The sequence below is a fragment of the Leucopleurus acutus genome (genome assembly GCF_964270905.1).
Source record: "Leucopleurus acutus genome assembly, chromosome: 8".
Classification (NCBI taxonomy): domain Eukaryota; kingdom Metazoa; phylum Chordata; class Mammalia; order Artiodactyla; family Delphinidae; genus Leucopleurus; species Leucopleurus acutus.
This window is the reverse complement of record NC_139151.1, coordinates 73,932,474-73,951,145: the sequence shown is the minus strand read 5'-3', so window position 1 is coordinate 73,951,145 and position 18,672 is coordinate 73,932,474. Positions and strand designations below refer to the sequence as shown.

The window sequence follows — 18,672 nt, the reverse complement described above, 5'->3', positions numbered from 1 at the left end:
GCTAGTTGGAAATATCCGTGAATATAGAAAACTACCTCTGCCCTCCCCACATGCAGGGCATACAGTGAACACTTAATAAATACCTGTTGAGGACTTCCCTGGTGGCGCAGTGGTTAAGAATCTGCCTGCCAATGCAGGGGACACGGGTTCAAGCCCTGGTCTGGGAAGATCCCACATGCCACAGAGCAACTAAGCCCATTCACCACAACTACCGAGCCTGCGCTCTACAGCCCGTGAGCCATGACTACTGACCCCGCGTGCCACAACTACTGAAGCCCGTGCGCCTAGAGCCCGTGCTCCCCAGCAAAAGAAGCCACCGCAATGAGAAGCCCGCGCACCACAACGAAGAGTAGCCCCCCACTCGCCGCAAGTAGAGAAAGCCAGCGCGCAGCAATGAAGAACCAACGCAGCCAAAAATTAATTAATTTAAAAAGATAACATTTAAACACAGGCATTTACCTATGTGAGTTATGAATGGACTGAAACCTCTTGTTCCTAACGTTTTCTGAACCCCAGCAAATGGAGCTGGAGGAACTTACACCCTGAATGAGAGGTGGACAGTGACATTTCAGCCAAGAACATATGTGAAGATGGAGCTCAGGGAGGGGGACCAGAGAGGAACAAAATTAAGCTTGAATTTGTGGGGTTCCGGAGAGATCATGTGTTTTGTTTTGTTATTTTGTTTTCTTTTATACTAAAAACAAAAACAAAAACACTCTGAGGTGTTCAGCCTGCAGGATGGACAGCCAGAACGGGAGAATGACATATTCCATCCTGTAAAAGTCATTGCCTGTGTGACTCTAACATCCCTCACAAGGATGTGGAGAAAGACAGAGTGGGGTAGGACGTGAAACAAGTAACTGATCAACATGGAAGAAAACAGATCAAGACAATTGAGCATATAGTGATTTGGGGGAAATGCACAGTGTGGGGCCAAGCAGAGAAGCAGGCAGCAGGGCTTTGTCGTGGCAGGTCCTATGGTCCCTATGGTCCTATGGTCCTATGGTCCTATGGTCCCCGCAGCCAGAAAGCCCCTGTATTGGCTCCCAGGAAAATGCAAATCACTTCTTCAAAGCGACTCTGTTAGGTAACAGCCTGTTAAAGGGATTGTTCCTACACCAAACTCAGGGAGTTCCACTTTTCTAACCACCTCAAACCCAAATATTGGCCTTTGAAGAGTGTTGCCTTGAGAACCTGAATCAGATATTATGATCTAAAGATAAAACTTGAAAATTGTACCTACTGTATTTTAAATGTTTGAACGGCAACCTCCAGAATCTAGAGATCATTAGAACTAAGAAGAAAACACAAATCTCTGCAATCCAGCTACTTATTTTTCAAATTCAGCAGCCAGGATGGGGGGAATCAAATCAGTCGGGTTCCTTTTCACTCTTCACAGGCTCATGTCCAACTTCCTTAAACTAACCTTGCATTTGTTTGGGGCCTCATCACCTCAGTGAAGAATCCAGTGTCCTCTGGAGCGTACATTATATATTTGTGCAGGCTTTTGCTTTCACCTCTAACAATTATGTTAGCTTATTTCAAATATTTCTTCCAAGAGCCCCTTCTTAGAATTCCATCCAGGTCCAAATCAGAGGTTCACACCCACATCCGACACAGCAGGAGTCAAGTTCACCTTAAGCTCAGCACAGAGTCCACCTGGACCTGGGAGCCCTCTAGAGGCCAGGCGATTTCCTGGGTGGTCCCCCAGGAAGATTAGCAGAGCCCAGGGACGGAAGCACTCAGGACTTATTTTTTCCTTCAGAACCAAAAAATCTACCACCAGTTTTATATGGAGGCTGGGGGGAGCTACTTAAGTTCTAAAAATAGAGACGTTAAAAGGTTTCTGTTTTAACGATGCTTGTGAACCACACTGAACAGCCCTGTTTTATCGGAAAGAATTGTGCAAATGTGTCTTTTGAGGATACAGACCGCAGACGAGGTCGATGATATGGCCACCTGCACTTGGGCCAGTGCTGCAACGAAGAGCTTTCCTGACTTTGCCAACAGACTATCTGGTGACTTTAGCTTATATATGGACCCATGAGGGCTTAAGTTCCCAAAGGAGGGCCCCAGAGGCCTCTCCATGGCAAAGCCTTTGGTATCTGGGCAGAAAGTTAGGATTGTGGTAGATTGACTGGGTTTCTGCCACTCTCTGCTCAGGTAGGAAGCTCTTTGTAGCCTCACCCTAAATGCAGGTCCTCAATCACAGTGTCACTGCAGGCTCCAGGCTGTCTCATCAGCCCAAAGTGTTGGCAGTTTGGCCTCTGATCCCATGACGACAGCTGGCATGCCTGCCCACTTCTCTGGCCAGAAACTAAACTCTCCCTGCAGTGGGGATGTAATCACCAGCTGAGACAAAGTTCCCTTCTGCCAACACCTAACGATGACTACAGTATCTTCCTCTTCCTAGGGCACCTAACGTTTACATGAGAGGTTTCCTTTTTATATTTTCATTCCCCATCCCCCTCCATTTTAATGCGTTTTTCAGGCAAGCAAGAAGCTGCTGAACCCTGATGGACAGGAGGCTAACAGTTACATCAAAAGCAAGATGCTCATACCGAGGACATCCTGCATCCAAGTGATACCCTGCCTTCCTTTTTACCATCTCTTTTTGGTTTTGAAGTACTGATGGATCATCTGAGTTGGCATTTCTCACCTTCCTAAGGAGGCCTTATCTATATTAGGGATGATTCTGAGACTTCGAGGCACAGGGAAGTCAGCAGTGCCTTGAACCCAATAGGACTTGCTTGTGCCGACTGGCGGGGACACCAGGAGCCCAGGAGATCACCCGGTGAGACCCCTCCCCCGCACGCACAGACACCTCCACTGAAGGGCAAAGATAGCATCCGCTGACTTACCATTCCTGTTCTTCTAGATAATGGCCTTGCTGATTATGGAATGCAGGTTGCTACGGTGATATTAAGAAGGGCTAATCTGTAAGGGAACAGGCAGTTTCTTCCTAGGAAAATCTGGGGTTGAGATCTTGTATCACAGGCTCCCATGATGCTAACAAAATCTCCTAAGGATCTGTGAGGCCTGTGTTCTCTTTTCTCACTGAAGCATCCGGGCATCAGCCATGAAGCTTCTCCTCACCTCAAGCTACAGGAAGACTGCAACTACCAAGACCTCAAAATACAAAAGAAGCCTTCCCCCGCCACCCAATCTGGCCATTGCCCTCAGGCATTAACGATGGTTCGCTTGCCAGACCACACCCAGAGGCATGTCCTGGTCCTAGTAGTTTCTGGTACAAAGACTACTGAGTTTCACCATCAGCCGTCTTTTGTTTCTCTATTAAATCTAGACCCCAGGGGTCCTGAGGCAAGTTGGAAATAAAGGTGCGGCTCTCTTATGTTTCCTAAATAGCTGTAATGAAGCCCTTTCATTGTCTTACTTAATATGGGAGACCTGCTTGCTGGACGCTTGGCAACAGACACTAAGTTCTGCCTCAGCATGAGGCACAGTGGTTCCCTTACCGTACACGTAGGAGATCCCCACGAGCTCAAAAATGGCAATGATGACGAGGGCGTAGGAGGCAGCATACGTGTCCACGAGCTGAAACATGTAAATTCCACCCTGGTAGGGGAGAGAAACAACCGACATCAATAGGCCTGGATCTAGGCTCTCTCCCACTTCTAGCAGTCAATCCTTCCATCCTGAGCAGGGTCAGGTGCAAACAGGAGTCAAAAGATCTCCCCTCCCCTTGACATCAGTAACCTAACGCTGGCCAGGTATGTAAGCTGGGGGCCTTGCCATGTTAGCAAAGCAGTCCCTGGAAAGACTCCGAGCTAATCAATAGAACAAGCCCAGAAAAGTGATCTAACATCTTACTCTTAAAGGGCAAAGGCCAGCATCTGAAGATGTATATGTGAAAGTAGCCAGATTGCTTCATTTTTGCTTTAAGAAATAGATGACCACTTCTATCCACATACCTGCATGTGACTGACCTTCATATGACCTTTAGGTGTCTCTGGGCATTCCTCAAGCAACCCCCTGCATTTTCAGCTCACTCTTTAAGTCTCTCTACAATAGATGAGGCTTAGAGACCATCTCCTTTCAATCTATCGTTTTACAGATGCAGAAACCAAGGCCCAAAGTAGTGACTCGCTCAAGGTCACAGGGACAGCAATATATATACATATATCAGGTAAGCTAATACTCAACTTACCAGACACTCAGGGCTAGAAGGAACTCAAATGGCTATAAGTCTTGTATATTACAGGTAATCAATTTCTCTAGTCAGTATTTTCATGTATTCCATTTTCTTAAAGTAGGACACACCTGTCTCGTTGGCTCAAGAAGGCTACATCTCAATTACGAAGATGCTAGAAGTATCATTAGTAGCCAAGGTGACATATTTCCCTCTGTGGTCAGAATCCCTAATGAACTGATTCCATCTACGTGGAAATGGCAACTATATGGCTGTTGTTATAAGGTGCGGGAGCTAAGAGTTAAAGGCTGGAGAGCCATCAGGCGCCCCTGCAACCTGCCCCCATCCCAAGCCTGTGCCCAGCAGGCAGCTTACCTGAGTGATCATGGGGAAGCCCATGATGAAGAAACAAACGCAGCAGCCCAGAGTAAAGACCGGCTTGTGTGTGCGCAGGTACTTGGGAAACTCGTCCGAGATGGAGGTCACTATGGTCTCGATGGTGGCAAACTGGAATGATGCCAGCAAAGCGACACCTGAGACACACCGCCCAACCCCAAAGGCTCCAAAAAGCCCTTTGTGTTTCCCACCAGGCCAAGTGGTATTTGTATGAGGTTTGGGTTTTAGGGTTGCATTCCCTCGATGGACCTGAAAAACTTTGCTGGGGTCCAACCCACAAGGCCAGCGAGGGGAATCCAAGCAGGATGTAGGCCTTAGAGCAGTGTTTCCAGCCCCCAGAGGCTGCACTCATACCCATCCATCAGGACACTTTAAGCTTCACTTTGTATTCATGAGATGTAAATTCCTCTCCTCCCGTTTAAATCGCATTTGATCTTCTGCTTGAGGAAAAACCCTCTTTGCACCCAACTACTAAACCCTGAGTGCCTGTCACCATGATCTGTAGTAGTCTCAGCCCCAGAGCAATTCCCCTAAAATTGACCTCATATTATTTTCCCTTATTCAGCCCCAAAGGACTTGCTTTGGCAAAATGACACCAAAAGCAGGAAGTACACAGGCTCAAACTTGCATGGAGAACAGAGAGGGAGAGAGTACGGCTCCTCCGCCCATCCCCTGAGTCACCCACAAATGCAAGGTTATCCTGAGCCCTGGACAGGTACCTCACCACCCCTACATCACTCAGGGAAACGTTTAAGGACCACTAAGCTCAACCCCATTGCAGGCTGGATGCAGGACCCAGGACAGGAGTCTTCAGAAGAAGCAGGGATCGAAGCGGGGAGGGGCTCACCATAGTGTCAAGTCCAAGAGTGAGGAGCATTAGGAAAAAGATGATGGCCCAGAACGGAGAGAGGGGCAGCCTGGTCAAGGCCTCCGGGTAAACCACAAATGCAATGCCTGGCCCTGGAAGGAACAAGACACATGACTGCAAACAGGTCCAGCTCAAGGCCCCCTCTTCCTGGAAGCCCACAGGGTCCTCTCTCCATGGAAGCCCCGAGTTGTTAGTTATCACTTGCTGCTCCTGCTATTTGCTATGTTTTTACTCCTCTCTATCCATTTCCCCAATTAGACCTCAAGCTCCCGGGAGGGAAAGACCAGGGGAATTAGGTCCACACCTCAGGGAACTCAGAGGAGATGCTCAAAAAGAGTGCCAAAGCAGAGACTCGGGGCCAACTCAACTCTAAGGCCAGGCTGTATCCCATGCAAATAACATGAAAACCTCCATCTTTGTGTTCATAAGTTGGGGGAGAATGTAATAATTACCCTCTAGAACAGTGGGTGATTTTGCCCTCCTAGGCACACATGGCAATGTCTGGAGACATTTTTGATTCTCGTAACTGGGATGTTATGGGGGATGATTACTGGTGTGTAGTGTGTAAAGTCCAGGGATGCTGCTAAACATCCTTCAACGCATGGCACAGTCCCCACAGCAAAGAATTATCCTACCCAAACGTCAAGAGTGCTAAGGTTGAGAAACCCTGCTGTAAGGGTTAAACATGCCCAGAATGACATCGTTTCCCCATTTTGTTACCCTTGTTCCTAGTCACTCCTCCAGGAGAAGCCATGTACATAAAACATGAATCAGTCCAACGCTTTTAGGAACTTGCCCTATAAAGGCTTGGTAAAGAGGGGGCTACATCAGTCCACAGGTAATTAAGTGGGGAAGAGGGAAGCATGATAGAAGGGTTAAGAGAGTTTGGTCTCTAATAGTTAGACAGACCTGGGTCCAAATTCAGACTCCATGACTTGCCAGCTGTGCAACCCTAGAGAAGTTATTTAACTTCTGTAAGCCTCAATCTTGCCCCTCTGTAAAATGGGGATAACAATAGTTCCTCACAGGGCGGTTATGAGGGACAAATGAGGAAACGCAGGTAAAGCACTGAGACCAGTGCCTTGCACATCATCAGCACTCACAGAATATTAGCTTTTCTTAGGGGTAGACAATGAACTTGGAAATTAGCAGCTCTGATTCCGGTTTTCCCAAGAATATCGCGTGTGGTCTTGGTGGAGGATGTCTGACCTGCAGTTTTCTCTGCTAACAGAAAGCCCCACCAGCCATTCCTGTCTTCCTCACAGCCTCCCTGGGAAGATGGCTGAAGACCTGGCAGTTGTGAATTCCCCTGTAGGTAGAAACCTAGATGATAAGGGGCAGAGACCAGGGAACGTCGGGGTAATCCAGGCCAGCGCACGTCTGGAAGCCAGAAATCGTAGCTCCTGGAGTTTTTATAACTCAAGCATAATGACACTTTTTTAAACTGGAATTCATCAGGTTGTTAGCTCCCAGTGTTGCCTAGGGCCTTGGGTATTTAAAACATAAAGCCTGGAATGCCTAAGATACCCCTGCTCGATGCATTTATTGAACAGACAGTAGAGACAGCCTCTGAAGTCGCCCGCACCGAAGAAGCCAGTTCAGTGCCCTGAACACCGAGGAAGCCAGTTCAGTTTAGGCCCATAAAGTGGACAAGAAGGTCTTCAAATGGCCACTGCCGGAGGACCTCGGCTCATTGCTTTAACAGGATTCTGGCCGTTTGGGCTTTACTGCTTTCTCAGGGAGGGGAATGATTTCAAAATATTCGGCCTGTTTCCATTTCAGCGGCCTCCCTAAAGTATGCAGGGTAAAGGCATCATCTTCAGCAAACTCTGTTTATCCAAGATGGCTAGAGAGTGGATTTTTTAAATACGTTTTTAGAACATTTTGTAGAGTTCGGAAAGATGGACTGTCCGAGCCACAGAGGAGTTTTCCCCGGGCTAGGCCCTCGTGTCTGATGGAGGCTGAGTCCTGCCTCTTTCCTCTCCCTCTGGTAGGCAGCAAGGCCCAGTGGGTGGACCGCAGGCTTCTCTCCCCCATGGACCAGAAAACTGGCTCTGCCTCTTACTAGATGCAGGACCGTAGGTAAGACTCTGGACAAACGTCAGTTTCCTTATCTGTACAATGGAGATAAGAATAGCACCTACACTCAGGGAATTTCTGTGAGCATTAAGCGTGTTGATACAAGTAAAGGGCTCAGAACCATGCCTGGCCATGGCGAGAACTCAGTAAGCATAGACCATTATTACTCTTCCCATGAGAGGGGATCAAAGGGGTTCTGCATGCCAGCATCTTGGGTGGGGCCCCCAGAGACCTACAGTGACAGCCTCCTTGGTCCTAGAGAGCCACTGAAGACAGAACCAGGGGCTCCGGTCCCATCATGACCCGCAGCACACGGGGAGTGGTTACTCTTCTGAGAAACCCACTACATGTGGATGCATTCTCGGAGGACGCAACACTGGAACCCTTTCCTGTGCCTTTGGAAGGACTGGCATCCAGGTGACAGACAGATGGTGGGACGGTCAGTCCAGTTTGAGAGCGTTCATCTTCATCAGCAGGGTCTCTGAACTATGAGAGGGTTAGGGACCCAGGGCAGAACTTCCTAGCGGCCTGGTTACCTGAGAGTTACCACCTAGACCTGGGACTCTATATGCAATACGCACCCCTGTGTTCCTCTGCTGTGGTCCAACCCAGTCTTGCCGCTAGTGGGTGATCATCTTGGTAGGGCTCTGAGTTGGATTCTGACCGTGAGTCAGTGCTCCCCAGGCAGCAGCTGGCTGGGAGATGACTCTAAAAGGCTGACTTCCCAGCAAGCTCCTTCTCTGGAGTAGAAGCCTGAGGAGACCACGCCCCCTTCCCTGTGCCCATCGTAAAAGCAGAGGACAGCTTGGTCTCATCACCAACCCCACCCTCAAGCCCCCAGAAGCTCTGATACAGCCAAGATTTGGGGTAATAACTTTGAGCCTCCCTTACAAGGGAGCTGTAAATGAAATGGACTAGTGTTAGGTCATTAAAGAGAACCTGCTTTTGACTGAATACCAAAGCACAGTTACTAATGTTGGGTCAGCAAAAATGAACTGAATGTCCACGTGCCAATGTCACCCAGGAGAGCTTGGGGCTGGTACCTGATGCCGGCCTGACCCCGATCTCTGCATTCTGCAGAGCCTCCATTACAACGGGGGAAATCAGACAAGCCTGCTAATCACATGTAAGAATGTATGCGAATTCAGATGAGCAGGTTTAGCTGCCCACGGGTCTGGGAGAAGACCTCCCGGGCCACTGCCCCTCCCCTGTGGGAGATGAGACCCACTGTCCCTGTGCTGTTGACAATGAGAAACTACCAAGTACAGCTGGCCCTTGAACAACAGAGTTTTGAACTGCACGAGTCCACCCAGACACAGACTTTTTCAATCATAAATACTACAGTACAACACAATCTGCAGTTGGTCGAATCCAAGGATGCGGAGGAATTGCAGATTCAGAGAAACTGTATCTACGAAGGGCTGACTCTAAATTATAACACGGATTTTTTGCTGCGTGGAGGGTCGGCGCCCCTAAACCCTTGCATTGTTCAAGGGTCAACTGTATGAACACAACACGTTAGAACCTGTGAGAAGTACTCCTCTCTCCCTGTTAAAATCAGAGGAAATGAAAAAATTCTGGAAAGGGGAAGTTTCAGAGAGAAACACAGGCCATTTGTCTGATGCTTTTTATATAAATGAAAACCAAAATTTAATTTGGGTTTTAGCAACTTGTGCCCCCAAATCCCTTTCCTGGGGCAGGAAATGCTCAGAAGAGCTAACGAATGGGGCCCACAGCTTAAGAACCACTATCTCTGGCCACTCGGCCACTTGTTCACAAGGAGCTCAGTAATGTCACAAAAATAACAGAACACCTCAGATCTGCTGGCAGGTGGAGCAGGGCCTACCTGCTCCAGCTACGCTGCTGGAGGGAAATGAGGAGGGCGCGGGTGGTATAGGCACTCCCAAAACAAAGCCTCCGCCACTCTCTCCCTCCCCCTCACCACCTCCCTGCTCCCCAGAAGGTTTACATTTTTCAACCAGGGAAGGGCATTTGCTCAGCTCTGGGACCTCTAATTTAGTGCACTGCTGCAGAACCAAAATCCCTGGGGGTTCAGCACCCTCTGCAGGGAGAGGTAGCTCCCCCCCACCAACAAGCTGGCTCTTTAACCCTTGGAGGCCTGCAGTGCACCATCAGCGCCGCTGAAGCAGTAATTAATTATCCTTAGGGAGCCAGAAGACAGCCAGCAGCCCACCAAGAAGATGACATTGCTAGGGCCTAGTTCTTTCTCGTGCTGGCGTCTGAGCCACTACCTGAGACTTGCAGTGAGCTCCTTGAAGAAAGATAACTGCACAGAGAAGTCACAGACAGGTCCACACTCTGGATCGTCCGGGCCCACAGCCCTGTCCCCACAGCCCCTGGCACAGTCCCTACACCAAGGCAGCCCATAAATGCCTGATTAGAGAATGCCCGTCATGATAGACGACGCCACGATGAAATCCCTCCATCACTGAGGCCTGCTCAGCACCCAAACCCTCTGTAGATCAAGGCTGGGTGGAAGTAAAAAGTTAACTAAAAGTATTACACACTCTCTGCAAGATTCTGTGCTAGAAATACGGATTAAATGAGATAAAAAAGGAGCGCTCTCTGTACACTCCAGAGGGACCACACAAACGTTAGCGTTCATAGAGGGATCGCTTGGGCAGAAGGTAAACATGTATTCCACATCCCTCCCACCACCACCGTCCAACCCTTCCACCCACTGGGGAAACGATTTGCAGGGTCTGCATTGCGAACTAAGCAGAAGACCCTGAGAACACATCTGACCTGACAACCGGGGAAGTGCTTCATCAGGAAAAGGCCGCGCTCGCTAAGCATTAGTGTTTGGTGCCTACAGAACCCGCGGCAAGGAAAGCCACCCGGAAGCAGGTTGTGCCTACATCCGCTGCAGGAGCCATAGTTTGCCTAGAGAATCCTCTCCCCGCGCCCAACAGGTAGAGACCTTACTTCTGCTGGAGCTGAGTTAACAGAGGACAGGAAAACGAAGGAAAGGAGAGGGAAACAGGAAAGGGGCTTTTATAGCCACACCTCTGGGGAAGGACCGGCCAGATCTAACCCTGCATGAGCTTCAGACTCCAGCTGTTCTGGGTCTCTCCGCCAAGGGGGACCTAGGCTGTCCCCCTCTCCAGCCTGTTCCAGAAGGCCAACTTCCTAGCATAGCATGAATGAGGAGCTCAGGGTGTGAACCTGGAACCTGCCCTACGACAGCAGGGTGACCAGCGCACTGTACCTTGGTCTGCCACGTTCTCGATGTTAACCTTGCGTTCATTGGCCATGAAGCCGATGACGGAGAAGATGACGAAGCCGGCGAAGATGCTCGTGGCACTGTTGGTGCAGGTAACAATGAGGGTGTCCCTGGGAGGAAGAGACAAGTTTGCCAATAAGCGTGCTTTGTGAGGAGGAAGGGATAGGGGAGGGACACATGAATGTGTGCTCGCGTGTCTGTGTGCCCACGTCCACATGCCCATTCCTAAATAGGTACTCACTGTAGGCTGGTCTTGTTCTCTCTTATTCACAAGGAAAGGAACCACCAGTCCTGACCGCAGGCTCTCTTGGGCCAAGTGGATAAGCATCAAAAGACTCAAAAAGCTCTCCCTCCCCTAACAGCCCTGCTCCAGGGCCTCTGGGACAGAGCTCTGGCTCCACCTGCCCGAGAACTGGATCTCCCCTCCTGGCAGTGGCAGAGGTAAGTCTGTCCATCAGAGCAGAAATTGAGGGGATGAGGCCTTTTGCAGAGTCCGGGACAGGAACGACGTATGAGAGAAGAGAAGGCGGTGGGACCAACAAATGCCACCAAGCATGAGAACAGCCTGGGGTTGGGGTACAGGGGCCTAGAAGGGCAAGGGAGGCGGGGAGAGGAGAGACCAGCACCTCGGTGCCGGCGCCCTCTGCTGGCCATATGGCTGCCGTTCCCGGCCTGCCCTGTCCATCCCAGACCCAAGAGAGGGGTCGGAGCCGTGAGGCCAAATTCTCTTACATGTTAGAGGCATGACCTTGACCAAGTCACTTCCTCTCCACTCTGACTTTATTTTTTTACGCATATCCACTCTTTTTTTTTATTCGTTTCCCATATAGGTCATTACAGAGTATTGAGTAGAGTTCCCTGTGCTATACAGTAGGTCCTTATTAGTCATCTAGTTTATATATAGTAGCGTGTATATGTCAATCCCAATCTCCCTATCTATCCTTCCCCCTCTTACCCCCTGGTAACCATAAGTTTGTTTCCTACATCTGTAACTCTACAAAAATTTCTGTTTTGTAGATAAGTTCATTTGTACCCTTTTCTTAGATTCCACATATAAACGATATCATATGATATTTGTCTTTCTCTGTCTGATTTACTTCACTCAGTATGACAATCTCTAGGTCCATCCATGTGGCTACAAATGGCATTATTTTGTTCTTTTTTATGGCTGAGTAATATTCCATTGTATATATGTACCACATCTCCTTTATCCATTCCTCTGTTGATGGACATTTAGGTTGCTTCCGTGTCCTGGCTATTGTAAACAGTGCCGCAGTAAACAGTGCATGTATCTTTTCAAATTATGGTTTTCATCAGATATATGTCCAGTAGTGGGATTGCTGGGTCATATGGTAGCTCTAGTTTTAGTTTTTTAAGGAACCTCCACACTGTTCTCCATAGTGGCTGTACCAGTTTACATTCCCACCAACAGTGCAGGAGGCTTCCCTTCTCTCCACTCTGACTTTAAATGGTGGCAATGACTCCACCTCCCTCACAGGTTGTTGTGAGGACAGAACCAGATGAGGCCTGCACCGCACAGAGCCTGGCACAGAGCAAGTGCTCAGGATACAGCCCACCTTGTCCAGGACCTTAGTTTACTGATGGGGAAACTGAGGCCCAGGGGAAGGTAATGGGCTCATAAGGGTAGGTTCTGATTTGAACCCAGACTTCCTGCCCATTAGCCACATCACACAGCCTCATTTCTAACAAAGCACAGAGCAATGCTTCCCCCTTGGATGATGCTCAGACTGAGTGTCTCAGGTCATAAGTTAATAAGCAACTATGACCAAAGAAGTTCAGACAACTTAGTCTGGCACTCTAGCTGTTACGGGCTGAATTGTGTGCCCCAAAAATGTAAATGTTGAAGTCCCAGCCCCCAGTTCCTCAGAATGTGACTGCATTTGAAAATAGGGTCTTTAAACAGGTGAGTAAGTTAAGAGGAAATCGTGAGAGTGGGCGCTAATCCAATATGATTGATGCCCTTATAAGAAGAGGAGATCAGGGCGCACAGTGGGAAGACCATGTAGAGACACAGGGAGAAGACGGCCAGCTACAAGCCACGCAGAGAGGGCTCAGAAGAAACGAGCCCTGTCGATACCTTGATCTTGGACTTCTAGCCTCCAGAACTGCGAGAAAATTAATTTCTGTTGTTCAGGTCACTCACTCTGTGCTGTTTGTTACGGCAGCCCCAGGAGACTAGCACAAAGGCTCTCTCCAGTCTGGCCTCAGCCGATTCTCAGGCCCTATTTCCTTCTTGCCCGGTGAGCACACACCTGCTCCAGTCCCATCAACCTGCTCCCTCCCACGTCTCCATCACACCCATCCACACTCATCCCCACCTGAAAACATTCCCTTCCTCCCCTAACACCTTTTGAAATTTGGCCCAGCATAGATGTCCCTTGTGTGAGGCCATCCCAGCCAGGCTAGGCCACAGTTCAACTATAATCTCTTCCTTTTGGTTCACGAAATATCTCATGCATGATTAAAAATAATAAGAATGGCTACTGCTGTCTACTGAGCACCTACGATGTGCAAAATATTGCTGTGGGAATTTTGCATACATCATCTCTTACCCTTCAACAAAATATTATAATCTGCATTTTACAGATGAGAAAACAGAGATTCAGAGAAGTGAAGTATCTTACCCATGTCTTGGAGTTTTAGAAAATGGTGAAGTCATAATACAAATGCAAGTCTCTCTGACTCCAAGGTTCTTTTTCTTTTTTTTTTTTTAATCAGCCCCTCAGTATTTTCTTACTGTTTGTCACAGATGGATTTAACTTTCAGATGTCACCTCCTCCAGAAGCTGTCCAGGCTCTCTCACATCTTTGGGGTTCCAGAGTCCCCTAATATGACACTATCCAAATGTCACCCTGCACCAGAGTCACCTAAGGATCCTGTCTCCATATGTAGATTCCCGGGCCCACCCGACCTCCCAGACGTTCTGTTTCCTAAGTCTGGGAGGGGACTCAAAGTTTGCATAACTTTGGGTTTAACTGACAGATAAAACTGTAATACATTTTAACATATTTAAAGTGTACAACGTGATGATTTGATATACATATGCATTGAAACAGGAATCCCACCATTGAGTTAATTAACACATCCATCACCAAGGTATTCTTTCCACTGTACCATGCTGCCTTTCTTACAGGGCTCTCTAGAAAGGTGTTTGTCGAGTGACTGAATGACCTTACTTATCAGCGACTACCATACAACTGTATCCATGGACTAGATAGCTCACAAATGACTATTCCAGGACACAACCAGCTGCATGGCACCTCCAGAGAAACTCAATTCCATCCCATGCGTCAGAATCAGGGTGCAAGTTGGGGTCCAAGCCAGGCCACCAGAAGCCAGCAGCTAGGCCTTAGCAGGCGATTTCCCCTACACCAGAGCTAACTGTCTGGCTCTGCCTTGGGTGAAGCGTGAGGATATGGCCTCAGGTGTCTGATGACACAGCCCATGATTCTGTCCCCAGGCCTTAATCCCATTCACCCGCTACCTCTGGGGCTTAAAATGCCTCCACGTACCTGTAGCAGTTGTTGTGGAATTTGTTGTAAGAAGAAAGAGTGATCAGGCCTCCCCATGCGGCAGATAAAGAGAAGAAAATCTGAGTGGCAGCGTCTTTCCACACCTGGGAGGCAAAAGAGGGGAAGATTTAAGGTCACTGAAGGAGGCTGGCCCAGGGGAGGGGAGTCTCCCAAAGCCACACCATCTCCCCGGGAGAAAAGGCAGTCAGGACAAGATGACTTTGGCACCAACATAAACGAGAAACATACGTCATTTGCACTGGAAGCCAAAAAGGCAGTAAATGACCTGGGAGACTCTAACTTCATTCTAATCAAAGGAGAGGAACTCAATAAGCAATGTACACATTTCATGCTTGCAAGCCCTACAATGTAAAACTATACAGAAGGGGAGAACCCCTTCTTTAGCTGGAAGCACACTCAGAAAAACAATTTGGAACAGCAAAAATATTCATGCGTACAAAATGAAAACCTTTTAAAATTGACATTCCCCCCAAAAAATAAAAAACAAAATTGACATTCCTAAAGATTAGGACAATTTACTAAAAATCTGAAATTCTGTAGCCCCTCATCAAAGTAAAGCAAGCTCTGTGCCACAGCTGAGTGGATGTTACAGTGCCACCTCATTCTCGAACTTGGCTGACAACACCTCTTGGTCATCTTGGCGATTTCTTTTCTTTTTTTTTTTTTTTTTTTTTTTGCGGTACGCGGGCCTTTCAGCGCCGCGGCCTCTCCCGTGGGATCTTCCCGGACCGGGGCATGAACCCATGTCCCCTGCATCGGCAGGCGGACTCTCAACCACTGAGCCACCAGGGGAGCCCACTGGCGATTCCTTTTAATTGTCCTCATTAAACTCCAGAAAGCTACTCAAGAGTTTGAGCTATAGATTTATATGATTTGATATGGACCTCCTATCCTTTTTATTAATTAAAACTGCTTTTTAAATTGTGCTTAACATATGCAAAGAGAAAGTTCAAGTGTGTGCTGGCAAAGCCTGTACCACAACCTCCATTCTCCCATGCTCCTCACTAACAAAGCTGTGGTTTTATTTAAAGGCAGCCATATGTCCGGCCAAATGGCCAACTCCCAGAATCAAGGAGAGGTGCAGCTGAGAGGAAATCATCATATGACTTAGTTTCTGGCCAATGATGAGAAAATCAAGTGTTATGTGGAATTTCTGGGCTTTCTCCTCTTTTAAAGAGAAGGAGGATGCCTATCTCTGTCTCTTCTCTCACTGCTTTGTGCCACCTGGAATGCTGACATGATGGGTGGAGCTCTGGCAGCTACATGGCTGCTATTCACTGAGGATGATGGGGTGGAAAGACAGGAACCTGGGACACTGTGGAGCCACCCAACCAGGGCTTGACTATCTACCACTGGGCTGCAAGTGAGATAAACTTCTGTTAAAGCTGCCATTATCTGGAGGTTTTTCATTATGTGCAAACTCAATCCTAGTTATGCTTTCTTAAAATCTTCTGGAAAAGCAGATTTTTCTTTAAGGTGAGAAAATGCATTTCTTATTAAACAATCACCCCCTCATGTGAAGTTCTGGGGGTTGGGAATTTTAGAGTAAGATATGCCTGTACAGAATATGCCAAGAGAAAGTGTGTGTGCTGGCTCTGTGTCTTGGTGTGTCAGAAGTATTCAAATCTGTCTGAGCCCTTTAAATTATAATTGCTTGCGGTTTGCCTAAGTGCTATTATTTTCCAACCAGGAAAACTCCATTTCCAACACACTATAATTAGCAACAGATAAGTGTCATGAGGTGGCCCAAAGCTATTAAGGGAATTTCATTCTTCATTTCAGCCTCTGCAGCCTCCCAGGCGTAGGACAACTATTCCAGGAATCTGAAACCCCCAGCTGCTCAGTTCTCATTAAAAACTTCCAGAGTGTGTAACATTTCAAGATTATCAGGAGTTTGTAAAGGCAAACAGTGAAATGCCCTGTGGGCGGAGGTCTGACCCCTTCTGCTAAACAGTGTCCCGGAGCGGGACCCACCCCCATGTGCCGTTCCCCCTACAGGCTCCTCATAAATGAAATCAGAAGCCCACCGTGGCATCCGTAAGTTTCTCCCACTTAGGCGTGATGAAGTACCAAATCCCAGCGCCAGCTCCAGGCAGGGTAACTCCTCGGATGAGAAGAATCACCAGCACGACGTACGGGAACGTGGCCGTGAAGTACACCACCTGGAAAAGCCACCGACGTGGGGGCAGGAAGGAGCAGACACACGGGATGTGACCAAAGGAGCATCGACAGAGGCAGAGTGTGATCTGCCACCCGGACACAAGTGCCTGATAGGGTAGTTTTCCCCAAACTCTTCCAGGTCTGGGGACACAAGGAAGGCACTGGGACCAAAGGTGAATCAGAGAGAGCCAGAAATGAAGTCTTTTTTTTTTTTTGCAGTACGCGGGCCTCTCACTATTGTGGCCTCTCCCGTTGCGGAGCACAGGCTCCGGACGCGCAGGCTCAGTGGCCATGGCTCACGGGCCCAGCCGCTCCGCGGCATGTGGGATCTTCCCGGACCGGGGCACGAACCCGTGTCCCCTGCATTGGCAGGCGGACTCTCAACCACTACACCACCAGGGAAGCCCAGAAATGAAATCTTGAGGGGGACACCCAAGACTGTGGATTGAGTCAGCCTGCAGCGCAGAAGTGGATAATTCCCTAAGGACCAACTGAAAGAGAAAGGTTATGTGCCCCCCTCCTCCCTAACTCCTAGCCCACCCTCTGCTTCAGGCCCCAAATCCCACCATTAGAGATTAATTTCTTTATCTTAAGTTTTCCATCCTTGTTTATACACACACCCTAAGTGAGGCAGTCTAGTGACATGAGAGAACCATGATCTTAGAATTAGACATATTTAGGTTCAAATAAAATCACATCTCTGGCCCTGAGTAGCTATGAGACTTAGGTCAAGCTAATCAGCTCTCTGAATCTCAGTTTCTGCAGCTGTAAACTGGGGATAATAGCACGTTTCTTAAAATAATTGAGGATTAAATGGGCCCCTAGCACAGCACCTAACTTGTAACAGATGGTCATTCAATGCAGTTAAGTTCAACAAGCATTTATCACGGCCTACTATGACCTGGGAGCTGTGCCAGGGCTTAGATGCATAACAGTGAAGGAACTCGACCTCGGAGACCCAGAGACAATGTCTGAATAATGGGCTAAGCAGTTCCAAACAGGACACTGTGAAGTCCTGGGGAGGACACTGGGTTCAATCCAGGAGATTACAGAAAGATGCATGGCGATGACGTGCGAGTCGGATCTTAGAGGCCAAGTGCAACGCAGAGGAGGGGAGGGGAGGTGGGAAGGTGAGGGAAGAAAGTGGGAAAGGCAGGGGTGAGGGCAAGGCCCTAAATTCACTAGGAGCACAGCACACAGTTGAGACTAAGAGCAATGGGGCACTAGAGACATGGAAGGAGACAGGTCGTGGAGGCCCTGAGTACCAGCCAAAGGAGGCTCCTGGATTCTGAACGAGAGGGAAGGACCAGAGCCAAGAAATATTTGGGAAATATCATCAGCAGAACTTGGGGGCTGTGGCTGAATGGGGATGAGAGTGAGAGGCACCTTCCTTATCTGTCAATCAAACCTCAGAATGGGGCTTCCCTGGTGGCGCAGTGGTTGAGAGTCCGCCTGCCAATGCAGGGGACACGGGTTCGTGCCCCGGTCCGGGAAGATCCCACATGCCACAGAGCGGCTGGGCCCGTGAGCCATGGCCACTGAGCCTGTGCGTCCGGAGCCTGTGCTCTGCAATGGGAGAGGCCACAACAGTGAAAGGCCCACGTACCACAAAAAAAAAAAAAAAAAAAAAAAAACTCAGAATGGAGGAAGGGCTTGGGACCAGGATTCAGTAGACAGAGAGAAGAGCAGACTGGGAGAGCTTGGGCTCTGCACTCCAACGGGCCTGAGTTCAAACCCTAGCTCCATCACTTATGAGCTGGGCCACCTTGGGAAGTGTCTTAACCTCACTGAGTCTCCGTGTCCACACCTGCACAGTGGCAATAACAAAAGCATACTCCTCACAGGGCTGTTGGAAGAGCACAATGGGACGATGCATATGCCATGGAACAGGCCTGGGACCCTGGAAAGGGAAGTACCATTTCTGTCTTGCCAATGACTCCTAAATTTAATAACCCTCGCAACCCTCAGCTCATAGGCCAGTTACATCCCAAAAGTACAGTAGGAGACACTTGGAAGGATGAGGCTAAGCTCCTGTCCTGGACCACGAAACCCTCCCTCATCCTCACCCACAGGATGGGCATAGACAGCCGGCTGAGCACTGTTGGTTCAGAGCCCCTCTGTGCTCACCCCCAGCCTTCCATCCTGGGGAAGCCAGAACACCTGCCTCCGGGCAGGAGATAGAGTCCCCGTCACACACTGGCTGCACAGAGCCCATGGCCTG

General features: G+C 48.8%; 1 protein-coding gene across 1 annotated transcript in view; it reads right to left on the bottom strand.

The window, feature by feature from the left end:
* SLC6A5 (solute carrier family 6 member 5) overlaps positions 1–18,672 on the bottom strand; it is a gene marked incomplete at its 3' end in the record, with an annotated part of 52,575 nt that overhangs the window by 9,813 nt on the left and 24,090 nt on the right. Inside the window, exons 7-12 of the mRNA XM_082844686.1 lie at positions 16,319–16,453; positions 14,271–14,374; positions 10,723–10,847; positions 5,394–5,506; positions 4,526–4,657; positions 3,477–3,576 (exon numbers count right to left, since the gene is read on the bottom strand). Coding sequence (XP_082700812.1) covers positions 3,477–3,576; positions 4,526–4,657; positions 5,394–5,506; positions 10,723–10,847; positions 14,271–14,374; positions 16,319–16,453 — 709 coding nt within the window. The remainder of the gene's footprint in view (positions 1–3,476; positions 3,577–4,525; positions 4,658–5,393; positions 5,507–10,722; positions 10,848–14,270; positions 14,375–16,318; positions 16,454–18,672) is intronic.